Source organism: Propithecus coquereli, unplaced genomic scaffold (assembly GCF_000956105.1).
Source record: "Propithecus coquereli isolate 6110/MARCELLA unplaced genomic scaffold, Pcoq_1.0 Scaffold508, whole genome shotgun sequence".
Lineage (NCBI taxonomy): Eukaryota > Metazoa > Chordata > Mammalia > Primates > Indriidae > Propithecus > Propithecus coquereli.
The window spans coordinates 1087612-1108759 of NW_012150930.1; the positions used below are offsets into that span (position 1 = coordinate 1087612).

A 21148-nucleotide genomic window follows, 5' to 3' on the forward strand; every position below is an offset into this window, starting at 1 on the left:
TACCTAGATGTATAAAGAAATATAGATTGACCATAAAAATGAGCAGTTGGCTGCTGAGACAGAATCAAACACAGCACCTACCAGTAATAAATACTGAATAAATATGTACTGAGTAAATGAATATTTACGTGAGTTAATCAGGCTGATGATATAAGGTAATCTAACCTAAACAGATTTTGCTTAAGCTTCTATTGCATTTAAAAGAAACATTTCCTTACATGTTGTGTAAATGTAGTAAGTCTTATTGAACATAGATTCTGAAGTGTTTGCACTGAACAATAAAAACTGAAAAGTAGTAGTCTTATTATGACATGGAAGACTTATCTAGAAGATAATAACCTTACTGCAACAAAATTTTATACTTTGAGTATTTTTTAATGTGTAAGTGGAATAGCATGTCATGTGTAATTGAATCCATGCTCTAATACAATGATTAAATCATGATATGCCTTTATTAGTGCCTTAGTGTCGATTATGATTCAGTAGGCAGTTTTTACTTTCTGATATCAAATGTGTTAAACATTTTAAAAGAATGACAAATTTTGTCCTCTAAAGAGAAGCTCATTTATTTTAAAAACACTCTTTATTCTAGTAATTTCCCTTTAGCTGATTTTCAGGGAACTATTTAAGTTTTGCATTCTTAAATAGTTTAAATTACTTATAGTAATTTTCTTCATCTGACTGTGTAAAACTATATGCTGCAACCAAAATATAAAAATTATTAAAATTATGTATTTTTTACCATCAAAAAATGTCATATTTGGCTTTTTTGTAGAAAGTTTTGCTACTAATTCTGAGAAATCAATAAAGCTGCACTGAAGAAAGATACTTGTATCAAGTCAGGTACAAAGTTTGCTTACACCAGGGAGGAAAAGAATTTGCATATTGTCAGAGCCTTGAAACAAGTTCACAATTTATTGTCTAGGTACATATTGTGAAGGGAACACATGAGAATAGAAACTTTATTAATTTCTCTGTTCAAGACATATCAGGCAGACAAAAAAATTAGTAAAGATATAGAAGACTTAAATCCCATAATTACTGAGGTGTATCTGATTGCTATGTATCCTAAAAATGTGGACTGTGCCATCTTTTTAAGTACCCATGGAGCATTCACAAAAAAATGACCATTGACCATCAAAACCTCAATAACATCCCAGAAAATAGAAAATAGTACAAACAACATTCTCTCACCATAAGGGAATAAAATAGAAATTAATAATAAAGTTACAAAAGGTCTTTTCACACAAAAATTCTTAATATCTCAAACAACTCAAGTACAAAAGAGTTTCCAGAAATTAAAGAATTTCTAGAAGATAAGGATAATAAAAATACTACTTTATCAGAACTTGAGGGCCATTTCTAAAGCCATGCTCAGAAATACGCATAGACTTACTCACTTAAAACAATACAAAATAAGGAATGAATTAAGGACATGACTCAAAACTTTAGGAAAACAAAATAAACTTGAAGAAAACCAGGAGGAAGGTTTTGGGTTTTCTTTAAAGCAGAAATCAGTGAGTTAAAAACTAATGCAACTAATAAATCCACAAAGTAGTTTTCTGAAGAAAAAATAGATAAACCACTAAGCTAACATAATTTTTTAAAAATGAAGGTGAGGGGCTGGGCACGGTGGCTCACGCCTTTAATCCTAGCACTCTGGGAGGCCTAGGCGGGTGGATCGCTCAAGGTCAAGAGTTCAAGACCAGCCTGAGCAAGAGCAAGACCCCGTCTCTACTAAAAATAGAAAGAAATTATCTGGACAACTAAAAATATATAGAAAAAATTAGCCGGGCATGTGGCGCATGCCTGTAGTCCCAGCTACTTGGGAGGCTGAGGCAGAAGGATCGCTTGAGCCCAGGAGTTTGAGGTTACTGTGAGCTAGGCTGACTCCACGGCACTCTACGCAGGGCAACAGACTGAGACTCTGTCTCAGAAAAAAAAAATGAAGGTGAGGGAGTTCAAATACACAATATAAGGAATAAGGGAAAAAGAGGCATACCTCAGAGATAATGCAGGCTCCATTCCAGCCCACTGCGGTAATGCAAATATTGCAACACAGCTAGTATTACAATAGAGCAAGTCACACATTTTTTGGTTTCCCAGTACATATAAAAGTTATATTTATCCTACACTGTAGTCTATTAAGTGTGAAATAACATTATGTCTGAAAAAATAAGGTACATACCTTAATTTAAAAAATACTTTTTTGCTGAAAAATATTGATGATCATCTGAGCCTTCAGCAAGTGGTGATCACTTTGCTAGTGGAGAATCTTAACATCATTGTTGGTGGGTGCTGACCAGTCAGGGTGGTAGTTGGTGAAGATTGGAGTGGCTGTGATAATTTCTTAAAATAAGACAACAGTGAACGTCAACTATTGTCACAATAGGCTCTTCCTTTCACGTAAGAGTTCTCTGTAGCATGCAATACTATTTGATAACATTTTACCCACAGTGGAACTTCTTTCAAAATTGGAGTCAGTCCTCTCAAATCCTGCCGCTGCTTTATCAGCTAAGTTATGTAGTATCTTAATTTATGTAATAAATTATTTGTTGTTATTTCAACAATGTTTACAGCATCTTCAGACCAGGAGCAGATACCATCTCAAGAAACCATTTACTTTGTTCATTCATAAGAAGCGACTTCTCATCTGTTCAAGTTTGATCATGAGATTGCAGCAATTCAGTCACATCTTCAGAGTCCACTTCTAATTCTGGTTCTTTTGCTGTTTCCACCACATCTGCAGTGACTTTCTCCACTGAAGTCTTGAACCCTTCAAAGTCATCCATAAGGGTTGCAATCAGATTCTTCCAAACTCCTGTTAATGTTGATATTTTGACCTCATCCCATAAATAACAAATGTTCTTAATGATATCTAGGATGGTGAATCCTTTGCAGAAGGTTTTCAATTTACTTTTTCCAGATCCATCGGAAAAATCACTATCTAAGGCAGCTATAGCCTTACAAAATGTATTTCTTAAATAATAAAACTGTAAAATAGCAACGACTCCTTGATCCATGGGCTGCAGAATGGATGTTGTTTTAGCAGACATGAAGACAACATTAATTTCCTTGTACATCTCTATCAGCGCTCTTGGGTAACCGAGCGCACTGTCAAAGAGCAGTTATATTTTGAAAGGAATCTTTTTCTGAGCAGTGGGTCTCAACAGAGGGCTTAAAATCTTCAGTAAAGCATGCTGTAAACAGATGTATTGCCATACAGGCTTTGTTCCATTTATAGACCACAAGCAGAGTAGAATTAGCATAATTCTTAAGGGGGCTAGGATTTTTAGAATGGTAAATGAGCATTGGCCTCAACTTAACATTACCAGCTGCATTAGCCCCTAACAAGAGAGTCAGCCTATCCTTTGAACATTTGAAGCCAGGCGTTGACTTCTCTGTAGCTATGAAAGTGCTAAATGGCATCTTTTTCCGATAGAAAGCCATTTCATCTGCGTTGAAAATCTGTTGTTTTGTGTAACCACTTTCATCAATTACCTTAGCTAGGTCTGGATAACTTGCTGCAGCTTCTATTAATACATCAGCATTTGTTGCTTCACCTTGCATTTTTATATTATGGACATGGCTTCTTTCCTTGAACCTCATGAACCAACCCTACTAGCTTCAGATTTGTCTTCTGCAGCTTCCTCACCTCTCTGAGCCTCCACAGAATTGAATAGTGTAGAGTCTTGCCTTGGATTAGGCTTTGACTTAACGGAATGTTGTGGCTGATTTGATCTTCTATCCAGACCACTAAAACTTTCTCCAAATCAGAATTACAGTGGTTTCACTTTATTGCCATGTGTGTGTTCACTTTTAATTTCCTTCAAGAATGTTCGTTTGCATTCCCAACTTGGCTGTTTGGTGTAAGAGGCCTACCTTTCAGCCTGACTCAGCTTTCAACATTCCTTCCTCTCACTAAGCTTAATCATTTCCAGCTTTTGATTGAAAGTGAGAGATGTGTGACTCTTCCTTTCACTTGAACACTTAAAGGCCATTGTAGGGTTATTAATTGGCCTAATTTCAATATTGTTGTGTCTCAGAATATGGAGCCCAAGTAGAGGGAAGAGAGCCGGAGGAATGGCCAGTTCGTGGGATAGTCAGAACACACATTTATTGATTAAGCTCACTGTCTTATATGGGAATGGTTCATGGCACCCCAAAACAATTATAGTAGTAAGATCACTGATCACAGATCACCATAACAGATAAAATAATAATGAAAAAGTTTGAAATATGGGCCGGGTGTGGTGGCTCACGCCTGTAATCCTAGCACTCTGGGAGGCCGAGGCGGATGGATCGCTAAAGGTCAGGAGTTCGAGACCAGCCTGAGCAAGAGCGAGACCCCGTCTCTACCAAAAAATAGAAAGAAATGATCTGAACAACTAAAAAAATATATATATAGAAAAAATTAGCCGGGCATGGTGGCGCATGCCTGTAGTTCCGGCTACTCGGGAGGCTGAGGCAGAAGGATTGCTTGAGCCCAGGAGTTTGAGGTTGCTGTGAGCTAGGCTGACACCACGGCACTCACTCTAGCCCGGGCAACAAAGCCAGACTATGTCTCAAAAAAAAAAAAAAAAAAAGCTTGAAATGTGAGAATTACCAAAATGTGACAGAGATGCGAAGTAAGCACGTACTGTTGGAAAAATGGCCAACAGACTTGCTCGACACGTTTGCCACAAACCTTCAATTTGTAAAACAAAACAAAACCTCAATATCTGCAAAGCACGATTAAGTAATGTACAATAAAGGTTATACCTGTAATCAGAGAAACAAAGCAAACTAAAATAATAAGGACTAACTTTGCTCAACTCTTCAAGATAATCTGAACTTGGATTTTAAATGAATTCATTTTCTAAGAAAATGTAATTTATTAAAATTAATTCTACAAGAGAAAGAATATCCAAATAAACCTATTCCTATATTAGAAAAAAAAAGTTTTTCAAAAATCTTCCCCACCTTAAACTAACCATTAAAACATCACTATAGAATTTTATCAAACCTTTAAGGAGCAGGTAACTCCAATGTTATTTAAATGATTCTTGGAAGTTATTTAAAAAAACTCTTTTTGAAAGAAACTTTCAGGTTATTTTCCTAATGTGAGTAGAGCCTTGGTACCAACTTAACAAGATTATAAAAATTAAAAGAAAGCTGTAGGTAATCTTACTTGTATATAACAATGCAGAAGTCCTAAATAAGGTATTAGAAGGAGGGGGGGAAGCACTGATATTATTAATAGCAGACATAATCCAGCAGAGCACATTTAAGAGTAATCGGCCAAGTAGAATTTATTCCAGGAATACAGGTTGAGTATTTCTTATCTGAAATTCTTGGGAGTGGAAGTGTTTCAGATTTAAGATTTGTTTGGATTTTGGAATGTTTGCATTATACCAGTTGAGCCTTCCTAATTCAAAAATTCAAATTCCATGCCAACAATCAAAAAGTTTGGGACAGAAGCAGTTAGGATTTCTGATTTTCAGATCATGGATGTTCAGTCTGTACAAGAATAGTTTAATATTAGGAAAGCTGATGCTGTACCTCATGTTATTCAAACATCCAAGGAGAAAATTTATATATTTCCTATGGATGCTGAAAAGGCGTTTGACAAAAAATCAACAACCATTCTGTATAAAACACAAAAGAAATAGGGATAGAATGGATTCTTCCCTAGTATGATAAAAATAAATAAATTCAGTTCAAAAGCTGACATATTTAGTGGGGAAACTAGAGGCACTCTCACTAAACTCAAGAACAAGATAAGAATGCTCTTCATCACCAGTATTACTAACATTGGATTGAAAATACCAGTCAGTATAATTAGAAAAGAAAGATATTAGAGATGTAAAAATTAGAAATGAAGGCTGGGCGTGGTGGCTCACACTTGTAATCCTAGCATTCTGGGAGGCCGAGGCAGGAGGATTACTTGAGCTCAGGAGTTTGAGACCAGCCTGGGGTCTGGTCTTGCAAGAGCAAGACCTCATCTTTACTAAAAATAGAAAAAGTAGCCAGGCATTGTAGCATGCACCTGTAGTCCCAGCTACTCAGGAGGCTGAGGCAAGAGGATGACTTAAGTCCAGGAGTTTGAGGTATGACGATGCCACTGCACTCTACCTAGGGTGACAGAGTGAGTGAGACTCTGTCTCAAAAAAAAAAATTAGAAATGGAGTGATAAAATTATCACATTTTGCAGATGACATAATTGTATCCTAGAAAATCCACAGGAACCAACTGAAACACTACTACAAACAACAAAAATTGAATTTAGTAGCAGAGTACAAAATTACTATGCAGAAAGTTATAGCCTTCATGTGTACCAGCAACAACCATATAGAATATATACTGAAAGACCTAATTTATTTAGAAATAAACTTAACAAGAAATATGTAAGACTTAGGAAAAAAAATTTAAACCCTCTGTAGGACACAAAAGATGACAAATGGAAAGACAACTAAGTTTTTATATAGAAAGATTCCAACAAATACATCAACAGATTTTGTTTTTGTATCTAGGTAAACTAATCCAAAAGTTCATATGGGAAGATGAAGGAAGAGTAACTAGTAAAACTCTGAAAAAGAACAATAAGAGAAAACTAGGCTTGTCAAATAGTAAGCCATAATATAAAGCCTCAGTAATTAAAACGGTATGGTGCTAACATATGAAAAGATAGACCAATGAAACAGAATAAAATGAAAGCCCAGAAAATAGACACAGATACATGGGAATTTAATATATGATAAAGGTGGCATCTTCAACCAGTAAAGAAACATGAACTATTCAATAAATGGTATTAGAACAACTGGGCAGCTATGTGGGAGAAAATATTAATAATTAAAAAGTACCAGAAGACAACATAGACTTGTCTTTCTGACTCAAAGTCCATAAGCATAAAAGGATATATTTTCATACTAGAATGCTCATATTTCTGGAATTATACAACTTAATTATGGTAATTCAGTGAAATTTTCATTAAAATGAGAAAGAGGGGTTTTTGTCAGCTATTTTACTTAGAAATCTTTTAAACTTATTTCCAGTTTCAAAACGAATTTGTCAAAGTTACTAGAAGTTTTTCAGATAGACTGGTGGAGCTTTATAGATCAATATCAGATTACCACATGCCTGAGAAATGAAACATTTGTCAGTATCTGTTTTTATTATTTGGAAAGAATATCCTCCTATTAATATTTTTAATGATTCCTTGTGATTATTGCATAATATTGTGATTTACATTTTAATTTATCTTGATAAGCAATAATTTTAAACTACCCCTACATCTTTCCATAATACAGATGAGATCTCCAGATGAAACATGAGAAAGAGGGCATGTCTTTGAGATTTGTTCCAGTTACACATGCAGGATCTTTACAAATTGGTTGGCTCTGAAGCAGAAAATAATTTGCATATTAACATGGGGAGGTGTTTACATATATCTTTTCTTTTGAAGTGCAAATATGACTTTTGCTGGATTTGCCTAGAAGAATGGAAAAAACATAGTTCTTCCACTGGAGGTTATTACAGATGTACTCGCTATGAAGTCATTCAGCATGTGGAGGAGCAGTCCAAGGAAATGACTGTGGAGGTAAAGAGAACTGATTAAGCCAAGACTCTGTCTGAGCCACTTAATGCCATTGGAAGTATTTTGCATCTCTTCTTTTACTGTCTTCACCTTAATGAAGCATTACATTAAATACACTGTAATTTAAACAAAATAATTCTATAAACTTGAGAGCTTCTTTCCTTTAAGTTTTCTTTTTTTAAATTTTGATGAAGACATGACAAGTTTGGTCTATCCCAGCCTGCTTTCTGTAAAGACTTAAAAACAATTTTAACATAGTATCAACAATACAGTATACAGTAAGTGTCTTGGTCTGCTCAACTGCCATAACAAAATACCATAGAGTGGGTGGCTTGAACAACAGAAATTTATTTCTCACAGTTCTGGAAGATTGAAAGAAATCCAAGATCAAGGTGTTGGCCAGTTTGGTTTTTGGTGAGGGTGCTATTCTTGGTTTGCAGATAGCCATCTTCTTACTGTGTCTTCACATGGCCAGGAGAGAGAGCGAGAGAGACCTCTGGTGTCCCTTCCGCTTCTTATAAGGGCACCAGCTCTATCAGAATAGAGCCTTACCCTAATGACCTTATTTAATCTTTATCTCCTCCTCACAGGCCCTATCTCCAAATACAGTCACACTGGGGGTTAGGGCCTCAACGTATAAATTTGGGGGGGACACAGTTCATTCCATAGCAGTAAGTCATGATAAAACACTGAAGCTCTGATGAACATATTGATTGGGAGACATTTTTGCTTTTGACTCTGGGATTATGGATTCAGTGGTTTGTCACAGAGAATACAAACGCAGGACTATTCTGGGAGGCTTTAAAATGTATTGGTTATTATTTTCTCTCAATAAAATAATCAACAAACCTGAGTGCAATATTACCTATTAATAATAAATTTTTTCAATGATCACCCCCAAAAAACAACTGTAATAGCTACTAGTTCTTATGAAAGTCATTTATGGAGTTTTGTTTCCTAGGCTGAGAAAAAACACAAACGATTTCAGGAACTTGACAGATTTATGCACTATTACACAAGATTTAAAAACCATGAGCATAGTTATCAGGTATGTACCAAATCATTTCAAATGAGCTGAACTACACTGTTGTGAATGAAAAGAATGGTTTAAATTATTTATTTCTATTCCTTTAGTTAGAACAACGCCTTCTTAAAACAGCCAAAGAAAAGATGGAACAATTGAGTAGAGCTCTCAAAGAAAGTAAGTTATAAGTGGTATGTGTAATAATTAACATAAAATATCCTTCCATGCTTAAGTCACTTCACTGGTAGGTTAAGCCTTTAAGGGAATACATTATCTCCATTAGCTTGGTCTGGTAGGGTTTTGAGTTCTTTGAAGGCCTTAGTGCAGCTGAGCAGCCTCATCTTTGATTGGATTTTCTACCCAGTGCCTAGCCTGCTCCCCTTAATGCCTATGCTCTTACCAGATAAGAGCTCTTACCTATGGTTACTCTGTGCCACAGCTGATGGTCTACAATGTTGGATGGGCTCTAAAGGGCATCCTTGACCCAGTCAAAAGAGCAAGATACACTTTGCTACCCAATTATAATGTAACTGAATACTCAAAGATTCTTATTAAAATTCAGCAGAGTGCCTAATAGAGTGGAAGTCAAGTACAGTTGGGGAACAAATCATTTTGCTGGTAAATAATGAACATTGGGATCAAAAAGCAAAGCCATGAAAAGGGGCTAACTTGTGGATCCTCAATTGGAAGTTACAAAGGAGTATTCCAAAATGTGGATTGAATATTGGTTGCACCATTAGAATTTAATATCCCACAATGACCACACAGAGTACAGGGTTTGGTATGATTTGTTCTAAAAAGTCATGTTTTAAAAATACTAGCTTATATATGAAAGGGACATTTTAAGCCTAAAAATATGATCAATTTATACTTGGGTTTGCTCTAGTTTATAAAAATATTGAGTACTAACATTCTTTTCATGAGGAAAATTCCCTAATTAAGACAGTACCATAAGTTAAATAGAGTGGGGGAACAGCTTAGTCTCCTTGTTTATTATTAGTTCTTAGGCTTGATTACTGATATTAACAATGTCACCCAAATATCAAATTCTTGAAGTATTGTTCACAGTAAAAATTGAAAGGAGAAAACCCTCACAAGTTCTATAGTTCTTCAATAGGGATTTTTGTCTGTTTGGTCACTACTATATCCTTAGTGCTTAGAACTGTTCCTGACACAGAGTAAGATTCAATAAATATTTGTAGATGTGAATTATTGCTTTTGTTCAACATTCTGGAGGTTCCAGACAGCATAGTAAAATATGAAAAAGAATTAAAAGATATAACAATTGGGAAAGAAGAAACAAAACTTCGAATTTCTCACACTTGTCATAATGGGAGGTGGGGGGAGCAGTGTGTATTTTGTTTTCATCCTATCCCAAGGATGGAGCATACTCAGAAATTTTAGGGTGATCCATATGTCAATTTGTGTACACATACACATTTAATTTCTTTCTACAGGCATGTAGAAAAATGTGCTTTTCAGCAGTACTTAAGAATTTAGATTGTCCTGTTTAATTTCTGTTTATTTGCAGTTAAGCAAAAAACTAAAATTTTATAATGATACTTTTTGAAGGAAGGGTCTCAAATATTAAGGCAATTTCTTCTTCCCTGGTCTTTACTCTTCGTCCTTTTCTTTCTTTCCCTGAAGTTTAGCAAAGAGGCATTTGTCCTAATTCTTAAGCAGCAAAGTTCCCCTAGGGATAATCTGAAAAACTAAGTAAAGTATGGAACTTTTAGGTTGACTAGCTGGCCAGTAGGGTGAGAATAGAATCCAGGATGAGTGTGTGCATTCTTTCATGGCTGCCATCAGTGCTCCTCAGCTGCTGGGGCATGTGCTTCACTTATAAACACATACATGCAACAAATGAGTGTTTTACATAGATGTTTAGTCTGATTGAAATAAGTATTATCATACAGCTATGCCAAACAGTTTCTTAAGGATCCTTCTTATTTTCTTTTTTTTTTTTAAAGAAAACAGTTAATTAATTTTATAATAGCATATTTGCAGAGAAATTTCACTGTGCCTCAATTACTTTATAGCTGAAGGAGGCTGTCCAGATACCACTTTCATTGAAGATGCAGTTCATGTGCTCTTAAAAACTCGACGCATTCTCAAGTGTTCTTATCCATATGGATTTTTCTTGGAACCTAAAAGCACAAAGAAAGAAATTTTTGAACTAATGCAAGTAAGATATCTTTTTTAAATTATATTTAAATGATAGCAGCTATTATGAAAAACAGATTTTTCTCGTTTTTCAGCCACTAAGTTTTATTTCATTTGGGTGTGATTAGTAAGACAATTTGTTTTCATTTTTAAAATGGTTTTTGAATAAAGGAAAAGTTACCAGTAATAAACTGCAATTTTCTTGATGTTTAAATTTGTCACTTTGTAGGTCTGAAAGAGTTCTGAGCTATGCATACATTTTCTACAGCATTTATTTCTTTGTTTTAAAGTGGTTGAGGTTGAAATCTGACCTGTTTCTGATTATATAATTAGGAATTTTATCATCAAAGATTAAACAAATTACGTTACGTACTAGATGAGAAAATTGCTATTTACCAGTTTATTTTAAAAGCATAACTTAAAAAGTTACAATATTTAAAAAACAAAGACACCTAAGCCATCTGATGTCATTATAGCTAAGTAACTTCATTGTACATTCCTCTTGTTTTGAAACAATGAAACTGTCTTTTTTTTCCGTTTATTTTTATTATTATTTTTTTAATGTCAGCATATTATGGGGGTACAAATGTTTAGGTTACATATATTGCCTTTGCCCCCCCCAAGTCAGAGCTTCAAGCATGTCCATCCCCCAGACGGTGTGCACCACACCCATTAGGTGTGAATATACCCATCCCCTCCTCCCCCCTCCCACCTTCCCAACACCAGATAAATGTTACTATTATATATGCACATGAGTGTTGATCAGTTAATACCAATTTGATGGTGAGTACACATGGTGCTTGTTTTTCTATTCTTGTGATATTTCACTTAGTAGAATAGGCTCCAGCTCTGTCCAGGATAATACAAGAGGTATTAGATCACCATTGGTTTTTTTGTGGCTGAGTAGAACTCCATGGTATACATATACCATATTTTATTAATCCACTCATGTATTGATGGGCACTTGGGTTGTTTCCACATCTTTGCAATTGTGAATTGTGCTGTTATAAACATTCTAGTGCAGATGTCTTCTTTATAGAATGTCTTTTTTTCCTTTGGGTAGATGCCCAGTAATGGGATTGCTGGATCAAATGGTAGTTCTACTTGTAGCTCTTTGAGATATCCCCATATTACTTTCCACAGAAGTTGTACTAGTTTGCAGTCCCACCAGCAGTGTATGAGTGTTCCTGTTTCTCTGCATCCACACTAGCATTTATTGTTTTGGGACTTTTTGATAAACGCCATTCTCACTGGAGTTAAGTGATATACCTCATTGTGGTTTTGATTTGCATTTCTCTGATGATTAGATATGTTGAGCTTTTTTTTATATGTTTTTTGGCCGTTAGTCTATCTTCTTTTGAAAAGTTTCTGATCGTGTCCTTGGCCCACTTTTTGATAGGGTTGTTTGATTTTTTTCTTGCTGATTTTCCTGAATTCCATATAGAGTCTAGTTATCAGCCCTTTATCAGATGTGTAACATGTGAATAGTTTCTCCCATTCTGTAGGTTGTCTCTTTGCTCTCGTGATAGTTTCCTTGGCTGTGCAGAAGCTTTTTAATTTGGTTGGGTCCCATTTATTTATTTTTGTTGTTGCTATGATTGCCTTTGGGGTCTTCTTCATAAATTCTTTGCCTAGGCCAATGTTTTATGAGTTTTTCCAACATTTTCTTCTAGAATTACTATAGTTTCATGCCTTAGGTTTAGGTCTGTTATCCACCATGAGTTGATTTTTGTGAGAGGTGAAAGGTGTGGATCTTGTTTCAGTCTTCTGTATGTGGCTATCCAATTTTCTCAGCACATTTATTGAATAAGGATTCTTTTGCCCAGTGTATGTTTTTGTCTGCTTTGTCAAAGATTAGATGGCTATATGAGGATGGTTTTATATCTGGGTTCTCAGTTCCGTTCCATTGGTTTATGTCCCTGTTCCTGTGCCAGTACCATGCTGTTTTAGTTACTATAGCCTTGTAGTATAGTTTGAAGTCTGGTAAATTGACGCCTTCCAATTTGTTCATTTTGCTTATCTCTTGTTCCATACGAAGCATAGAATTATTTTTTCTAGATCTGCAAAAAATAATGTTTTAATAGGGATTGGTATTAATAGATATTTTAATGGGATTGCATTGAATCTGTAGATCTCTTTGGGTAGTATAGACATTTTAACAATGTTGATTCTGCCAACCCATGAGTATGGTATGGTTTTCCATCTGTTTACGTCCTCTGCTATTTCCTTCCTCAGTGTTTCATAGTTCTCCCTGTAAAGGTATTTTACCTCCTTAGTTAAATATATTTCTAGGTATTTTATTTTCTTTGTTGCTATTGTGAAGGGTATTAAGTCTTTGATTTGGTTCTTAGTTCAACTGTTGTTGACGTATAGGAATGCCACTGATTTCTGTACATTGATTTTTGTAACCCAAGACTTTGCTGAATTTGTTTATCAATTCCAGTGGTCTCATGGCAGAATCTTTGGGGTTTTCTAGGTATAAGATCATATCATCAGCAAAAAGCGATAGTTTGAGCTCTTCTGCCCCCATTTGAATGCTCTTGATTTGCTTCTCTTGTCTGATTGCTCTGGCTAGGACTTCCAGCACTACGTTCAATAGAAGCAGCGATAGGGGGCAACCTTGTCTGGTTCCAGTTCTAAGCAGAAATGCTTTCAGGTTTTCCCCATTCAGTATGAAGTTGGCTGTGGGTTTGTCATATATGGCTTTTATTATTTTTGGGTAAGTCCCATCTATGCCTATTTTGTTAAGTGTTCTTGTCATAAAAGGGTGTTGAATTTTGTCGAATGCTTTTTCTTTGTCTATTGAGAGGATCTTATGGTCTTTGTTTTTGCTTCTATTTATGTGGTGAATTACATTTATAGATTTGTGTATGTTGAACCATCCCTGCATCTCTAGGATGAAGCGCACTTGGTCATGACGGATTATTTTTTTGATAAGCACCTGAATTTGGTTTGCTAGGATTTTATTGAGAATTTTTGCATCTATATTCATAAGGGATACTGGTCTGTAGTTTTCTGTTTTTGTTGCGTTCTTTCCTGGTTTTGGTATCAGGGTGATATTGGCTTCATAAAACGTATTGCCAAGGATTCCTTCCTTCTTGATGTTATGAAAAAAATTCTGCAGGATAGGCACCAGTTCTTCTTTGTAGGTCTGGTAAAATTTGGAGGTGAAACGATCTGGTCTGGGACTTTTCTTTGTGGGAAGGTTTTTTATTGCTGGCTCAATTTTGCTACTTGATATTGGTCTGCTGAGGAATTCTATTTCTTCTTGATTGAGCCTGCGGAGGCTGTGTGTTTCTAAGGATTTGTCCATTTCTTCCACATTTTTAAGTTTATGTGCATAGAGGTTTTTATAGTATTCATAGATGATATTTTGTATGTCTGTGGTATCAGTTGTAATTTCTCCTTTTTCATTCCTGATGGAGCTTATTAGAGTCCTTTCTTTTCTCCTTCTCATTAATCTAGCAAGAGGCATGTCAATTTTGTTTATTTTTTCCAAGAACTTTTTGTTTTATTAATCTTCCGTATAGTTTTTTTGTTATCCATTTCATTTAGTTCTGCTCTGGTCTTTGACATTTGTTTTCTTTTGCTGGGTTTGGGGTTGGTTTGCTCATCTTTTTCCAGTTCTTTGAGATGATTCATTAGATTGTTAATTTGTGATCTTTCTGTCTTTTGGACGTAGGCATTTATGGATATAAATTTTCCTCTCAGGACTGCTTTAGCTGTGTCCCACAAATTTTGATAACTGTGTCTCCTTTATCATTTAATTCAAAGAATCTTTTGATTTCTATCTTAATTTCCTCCTTAGTGCAATAATCGTTCAGCAGAAGATTGTTTAGTTTCCATGTCTTTGTGTAGTGATGAGAGTTTCTGTTGAAGTTGATTTCTAATTTTATTCCACTGTGGTCTGAGAACAGGCATGGCATAATTTCTGTTTTTTTAAATTTGTTGACACATGCTTTGTGGCCTAGGATATGGTCAATCTTAGAGAAGATCCCATGAGCTTATGAGAAAAAAATGTATAGTCAATGGTTTGGGGGTAGAATGTTCTATAAATGGCAGTCAGGCCTATTTGTTCTAGAGTTCTGTTTAAGTCCATTGTTTCTTTGTTTATTTTCTGTTTGGAGGCTCTGCCCTGTTCTCTCAGAGGGGTGTTGAAGTCCCTGGTTATTATGGTGTTGCTGTTTATCATTTTGTTTAGATCAGGTAGGATTTGCTTTATGAATCTGGGTGCACCTGAGTTAGGTGCATAAATATTTAAAATTGTTATGTCTTCTTGTTGAATTGTACCCTTCACCATTACATAGTGACCATCTTTGTCTTTCATTACTTTTGTTGGTTTAAAGACTAAGTTATTTGAAATCAGAACTGCTATGCCAGCTTTGTTTTGGCTTCGTTTGCATGAAATATTGTTTTCCATCCCTTCACCTTGAGTCTGAATTCATCCTTGTGGGTTAGGTTTCCTTGTGGGTGTGTTTCCTGAAGACAGCAGATACTTGGCTTGTGTGTATTTATCCATTTGGCCAGCCTATGTCTCTTTAGTGGACAGTTCAAGCCATTCACATTTATTGAAAGAACTGATAAATGGGGCAGATTTCTGTTCATCCTATTGAGTTGAACTTGTTGCTTTGTTTTCTCTCTTGAGCCATTGTCGTTTCGGCCTTTGACCTTAGCTTTTGGATGATTTTACATTGGTGAGTGTCTATTGTGCTGATCTGTGTGTAACACTGTTTTGAGTACTTCCTGGAGGAAGATCTAGTCTTGATGAATTCCCTCAGTCTTTGCTTGTCTGAGAAGGTCTTTATTTCTCCTTCATATAAGAAACTTAGTTTTGCAGGGTACAAAATTCTAGGGTGGGCATTGTTCTGTTTCAGAAGAATGAAAATGAGCCCCCAATCTCTTCTGGCTTATAAGGTCTCAGATGAGAAGTCTGCAGTCATTCTGATGGGTTACCTGCTTGTAGGTTACCTGCTTCTTTTGCCTTACAGCTCATAGGAGGGCCTCTTTCGTGGTTATTTTGGTCAGCCTGATGACTATGTGTCATGGTGTCTTCCTGTTTGCAATGAATCTCCCAGGAGTCCTTTGAGCTGCTTATACCTGAATATCTAGATTTTTAGCAAGGCCTGGGAAATTTTCCTTCATTATATTCTCAAATACTTTATTCAACCCATGTGTATTTTCTTCCTCACCTTCAGGGATGCCTATAATTCTTATTTTAGGCCTCCTCACATAATCCCACATTTCTTGTAGGCTTTGCTCTTTTCTCTTATTTCTCTGCTATATCTCTGCAACTGTCTTATTTAATTGAAAGGTGTTATCTTCAATCCCTGCGATTCTTTCTTCTGTTTGATCTACCCTGTTCTTGAGGCTTTCCACTGTGTTTTGTAATTCTTGAATAAATTCTTCATTTCCAGAAGTTCTGTTTGATTTTTCTTTAATATTTTAGTTTATTTAGTGAATTTTTCTTCCAAGTCCTGGATTTTTTTTGTGGTTTCTTTGTATTAAGTATCCATTTTCTCTTGCATTTCACTGAGTTTTCTTACAATGCATGTTCGAAATTCTTCTTCTGTCATTTTAGTGTTCTGAATTTGGTTGATATCCATTGCTAGAGAGCTGGTGTTCCCCTCTGGGGGTGTGTTTTCAGTTTGTTTCTTCATACTTCCAGAGTTCTTTCTCTGATTCGTTCCCATCTGGAGCAGCTGTCGCTTCTTACCTTAGATTTTTGTTTAAATAATGACAAGCCCAGTTTAGTCTCTGAGCTAGTAGATGGTGTTTGTGGGTGGGATTCTACCACATCCTGTATGTTGAGTTAGTAAATGCAGTAAAAGGGTGTGCAAATTGACCTCCCTGTCAGTAGATGGCACTTACTGGGAGGAGCAAGCTGCAGTGTTGTTTTTGGATTCTGTAACCAACTCTCATTCCTCTGGAGAGGCACTCTAGTGCCTTAGGTGGTGGTTGAGGCCCCAGGACTTCTAAACCACCAAACTTTCTCTTGTTACAGTTTTCTTGTCATCCATTTGAACTGTTCTACTAATTTATACCCTACATTTCTTTCAAGGCTCAATATTCATTTTCTCCATAAAGCCTTCCAGGTCTAACCCCAATCACAGTAGTTTTGCCTTGCCTCAAATTCTTTCAGCACTTTGTTTTATATTGTTGTTTTGTTGAGACAGAGTCTTGCTCTGTCACCCAGGCTGGAGTTCAGTGGCACCATCATAGCTCACTGTAACCTTGAACTCCTGAGCTGAAGCAGTCCTCCTGCCTCAGCCTCCCAAGTAGCTAGGAGTACAGGCACACACCACCACAGCGAGCTAATTTTTAAATTTTTGTAGAGACAGGGTCTCTCTTTGTTGCCGGGGCTAGTCTTGAACTCCTGGCCTCAAGCGATCCTCCCGCCTTGGCCTCCCAAAGCACTGGGGTTACAGGCATGAACCACTGCACCTGGTCTAGCATTTATATATAGTCTGCATCACAGCATCATGCATTTGCTTGTAAAGTGCCTTGAAATGTATTAGGTTATTCACATAGAAAAATTATAAATTCCTTTTAGGCATCTGCTGTACTCACTACTTCTTTGTAATTTATACCAACTACATTTCTATAAATGAGTGTGCCTATCAAATGAGTGTGCTAAATTTAAGATGACTTTGTGTATGATCTTTCTTTCTTTTTCATAACCTGGAAAAATATACAGAGTAGGAAATATGATAAATAGGAAGTTATTTCCAAATTTACATTAATTTCTGACTTCAGAAGAGTTAGATTTAACTGAGAAACCAGATAGACTCAGGATTTGCTATTGACTAACCCATTCAGGCTGTAATCTTTTTTTTCTCTCTCTCTTCTTACTATAGACAGACCTAGAAATGGTCACTGAAGACCTTGCCCAAAAAGTCAATAGGCCTTACCTTCGCACACCCCGACACAAGATCATCAAAGCAGCATGCCTTGTACAGCAGAAGAGGCAAGAATTCCTGGCATCCGTGGCTCGGGGCGTTGCTCCTGCAGACTCACCAGAAGCTCCAAGGCGCAGGTAAAAAATGTGCACTGTGGAAATGATATTAGCCCCAGCTAAAAATGCCAGCAGTTTTATTTCTTATCCAACTAGGGTTCTTATCCTGGAAGTCACTTATACCTAAAATATGGATAGCTGATAAAAGTATGTTTACTGGGTGATTTTTCCTCAATACTATTTGTTTTTCTTGTTATTATTTTATTTGTCATTGTGTAGTTCCTCAGCCTGTATTAGGCTAGGTTAATTTCACATTTCAGGTGAATTCATAATTCAAAGAGTATTCTAAATGCGTCATTTCAAATATGTAATATCTGTAGTGATATGATAGTCATAAAAATGATGTAGAATTTAGAAACTTTGCCAACTGGTTATTGTCGTATTTTATTTTTATGTTAAGGAGTTAAGAAAAAAATGAGAAATCTGATATTAGTAAAGTTATTTAAGTGATCCAAATGTATCCATTAAAGAGCTGTTGAGTTTTGGTTCTTTTATTTTGCATATTTATACTACTTCTGCCATTATAAATTAAAGCATGTTTTCTTATTCATAATAATTATAAGCATTAGAAATTCCTTTGAACCTATTTTTATGTTAATGTTTATAAGTAAATATTTTGTTTACTTATAATAAAAATGAAGCAATCATAAAAGACTTTGTTATAACATGCTGATTTTTATTTTCTCCACCATTTTACATAAACATAAAGCCACTTAGAATTTGAAAGAAATAATGAAAATACAATTTTGATTATATTTTAATAGTTGGTCTACTTAAGTAAGTCCAAAGCAGAGGAATTAAAAGTAATGTTCAAAGGGCAAGGGTCTGATTGTGTATGTTTCGTAGTACTGATAATAAATCAAATGGTATGTCTAATTTCTTTGTAGCTTTGCTGGTGGAACATGGGATTGGGAATATTTAGGATTTTCATCACCTGAGGTAATTGTTTGGGGGGGAGGTGTTGTTGTTTGTTTTTTATATTTTTCCTTAGTGCAGTCCTGCTTGCGTTTGCACCCTCATCTGTTCAAAATCCTGCTGAGATTGTCATCAGTGCTTCCTCTTTCTTTTGTAACAAAAATGCCTTGGCAGAGCCTACATTTAGCTGTATATTGTATTGAAGTATCATTACATTGTTAAATGCATTCCACTTATATTGTTTTTAATTATTGAACAGTCAGAATTAAGGCAAATTTACAGCATAAATTATTGGAAAATATCTTCCATTTTGTTAATAGAGACATAAATTTTATTTATTAGAAATGCATTTTTAGTTGCAATATTGTTTCTTTCTGAAGCTATTAAAAACCTAAACAATCTATTTTTTTAAAGTTACTGCAACAACCTGGGAGAATTGATTTGTAATCAGTTGCTAAGGAGGAAAACTTGACATTAGTAATGTGAGATAGTGACATAATTAATAAACACTATTAATGTGTTTATGCAGAAAGAAGTGCTTTGCTTAGTTGCTTTCTGTTTTACTTTAAGACTTTCTCACTCTTCTTATTTGTTTTTTGTTGTTGTTACTGATATTTTAAAATACAGAAGGTCTGAAATACACTGCAAATAGCAATTGCGGCAAATAAAAATAAGATAGAGTGAAAATCTTAATCACATAGCTGTTTTCTGAGATTTGAATTGCCACTGTCACTGTTGAGTCTGATTTTTAAATGGTTTTAGCAGTTCTCTCTACTTCTCTCTCTCCGTCCTTGCTCTTTATAAAACAGTTACCATTTGAAACTTATATTATGATAACCCTTCAACTTAATTCTTGGAAGGGGCACTACAAATGATGAAACCTTTATCATTTATAGCCTGTTCGTTATCTACAACTGAAGGACTGTGAAATTGATTATTATCCAGACGTGACTGTGGCTTATTTAAATCAGATACTTTGTCTTTTCAGCTGCTGAGGGTACTTGCAATCACCTTGTGGCCTTTTGCATTGATAGATATATACAAGAAAATATTGACTTGAGAAAACAACTCATGCCTGATAAGGAAATTTTAAATTTACTTGAATTGCAAAAAACTTTAATATATTAATGAAATTTTTATTTTCAAATGTATTATGAACTTTTTCTTTATCTGATCCTATACTTACTGTTTCTATGTTATAAATACAATTACAGCTTAGGGGATATTGTGAAAAATTTTCACCTTAAAGGAAGAATAAACAGGCTTCAATTATCAAAGTACTAAAGATTTCAGTAGTTCAAGATACAAACACAGTTTAGCAAAAACAAAACCATTATCAGTGTATTCACAATTATGTATGTATCATCTTGTAGCTTTTAGCTCTGATGGTAACTTTAGGAATCCTGAAATGTTTGTCCTTGAATATTGGGGACCTGCTAATATAACTCACTTGAATTTGTTCTTTATGAATTGATAAATTTTATAAAAAATTATTTAATTCACTTTTTATTTTCATTAAAGTCTTTGGCACATTGAAACAGTGAAAGACCGAGCTTTTAACTAAACCTTATTGCAAAATCTAAAAAATTACCATACATATGAGACTTTCAAATTCTGCATATGTATGACTATCAAGTAACTGCCAAAATTGTATTTTTAAAAAATAGCTGTTTGCCTTACTATAGACTGTGAGGGAAAAAATACACTTATAATCCTTTTGTAGTTCATAAGTGTGATGATTGGGTTTTCATGCTCATGTGTGAGATGTGCCTCCCTCAAACCTTGTTTTGACGTTGGCACATTACCCGTCTAATGTGAAAACAAAAATTTTTAAATAAGGTTACCAAACTCCAGTAGCCTTTTGGCTGAACTCGTGTTGTTTCAGTGAAGTTAATTCCACCTTATTCTCTTTGCATTAAATTGAATGAGTCAGTGGCAAGTATAAATATTTGTTTTATGCCATTTTAAAGGCAGTGTTGCCCAGTGGAAAGAGCACAGTCTTAAAGTCGGAGGGACACCTGATTTCAAGTTCTAGCTTTATAACTTACTAAGATCTTAAGGCTGTTTTCTTCCTTAATTTCTCATCTTTAAAATGTGGATGGTGGTATCCCATGGAAGTTCTGGATTTAAAGCATCTCAGTAAGTCACTGACAAAATTGGTGTTCAATAAGTGATGACAATTATTATTTAAAACAAAAACTCCTGGCAACTTTTTCTCCTATGTATCTTAGAACTTTTCAATCTTCTTTGTAGCCTTAACACTCTCAAACCACTTGCAGCATCTAACTAAAGCCTTTTCATATGCTTACTTGAAGACCTTAGGAGTCCTTGGAATTTTCAGATTAATTTTGAATTTTTTAAGCCTGTTGCATTGTGAGAGAATGCCATCTGAGAAGTAAAAGTTTCTTTCAATTGTTTTAAACCATTTAATTTTCTTAAAGTGCAGTGATTTATAGTC

At 35.2% G+C, this 21148-nt stretch overlaps 1 protein-coding gene across 1 annotated transcript in view; it reads left to right on the forward strand.

Annotated features, from left to right (window-relative positions):
* Positions 1-21148, forward strand: part of ANKIB1 (ankyrin repeat and IBR domain containing 1) — a 185113-nt gene that overhangs the window by 157569 nt on the left and 6396 nt on the right. The window contains exons 12-17 of the mRNA XM_012656561.1: positions 7445-7579; positions 8538-8624; positions 8711-8777; positions 10640-10785; positions 17618-17796; positions 18663-18714. Of these exons, the coding sequence (XP_012512015.1) occupies positions 7445-7579; positions 8538-8624; positions 8711-8777; positions 10640-10785; positions 17618-17796; positions 18663-18714 (666 nt within the window). The remainder of the gene's footprint in view (positions 1-7444; positions 7580-8537; positions 8625-8710; positions 8778-10639; positions 10786-17617; positions 17797-18662; positions 18715-21148) is intronic.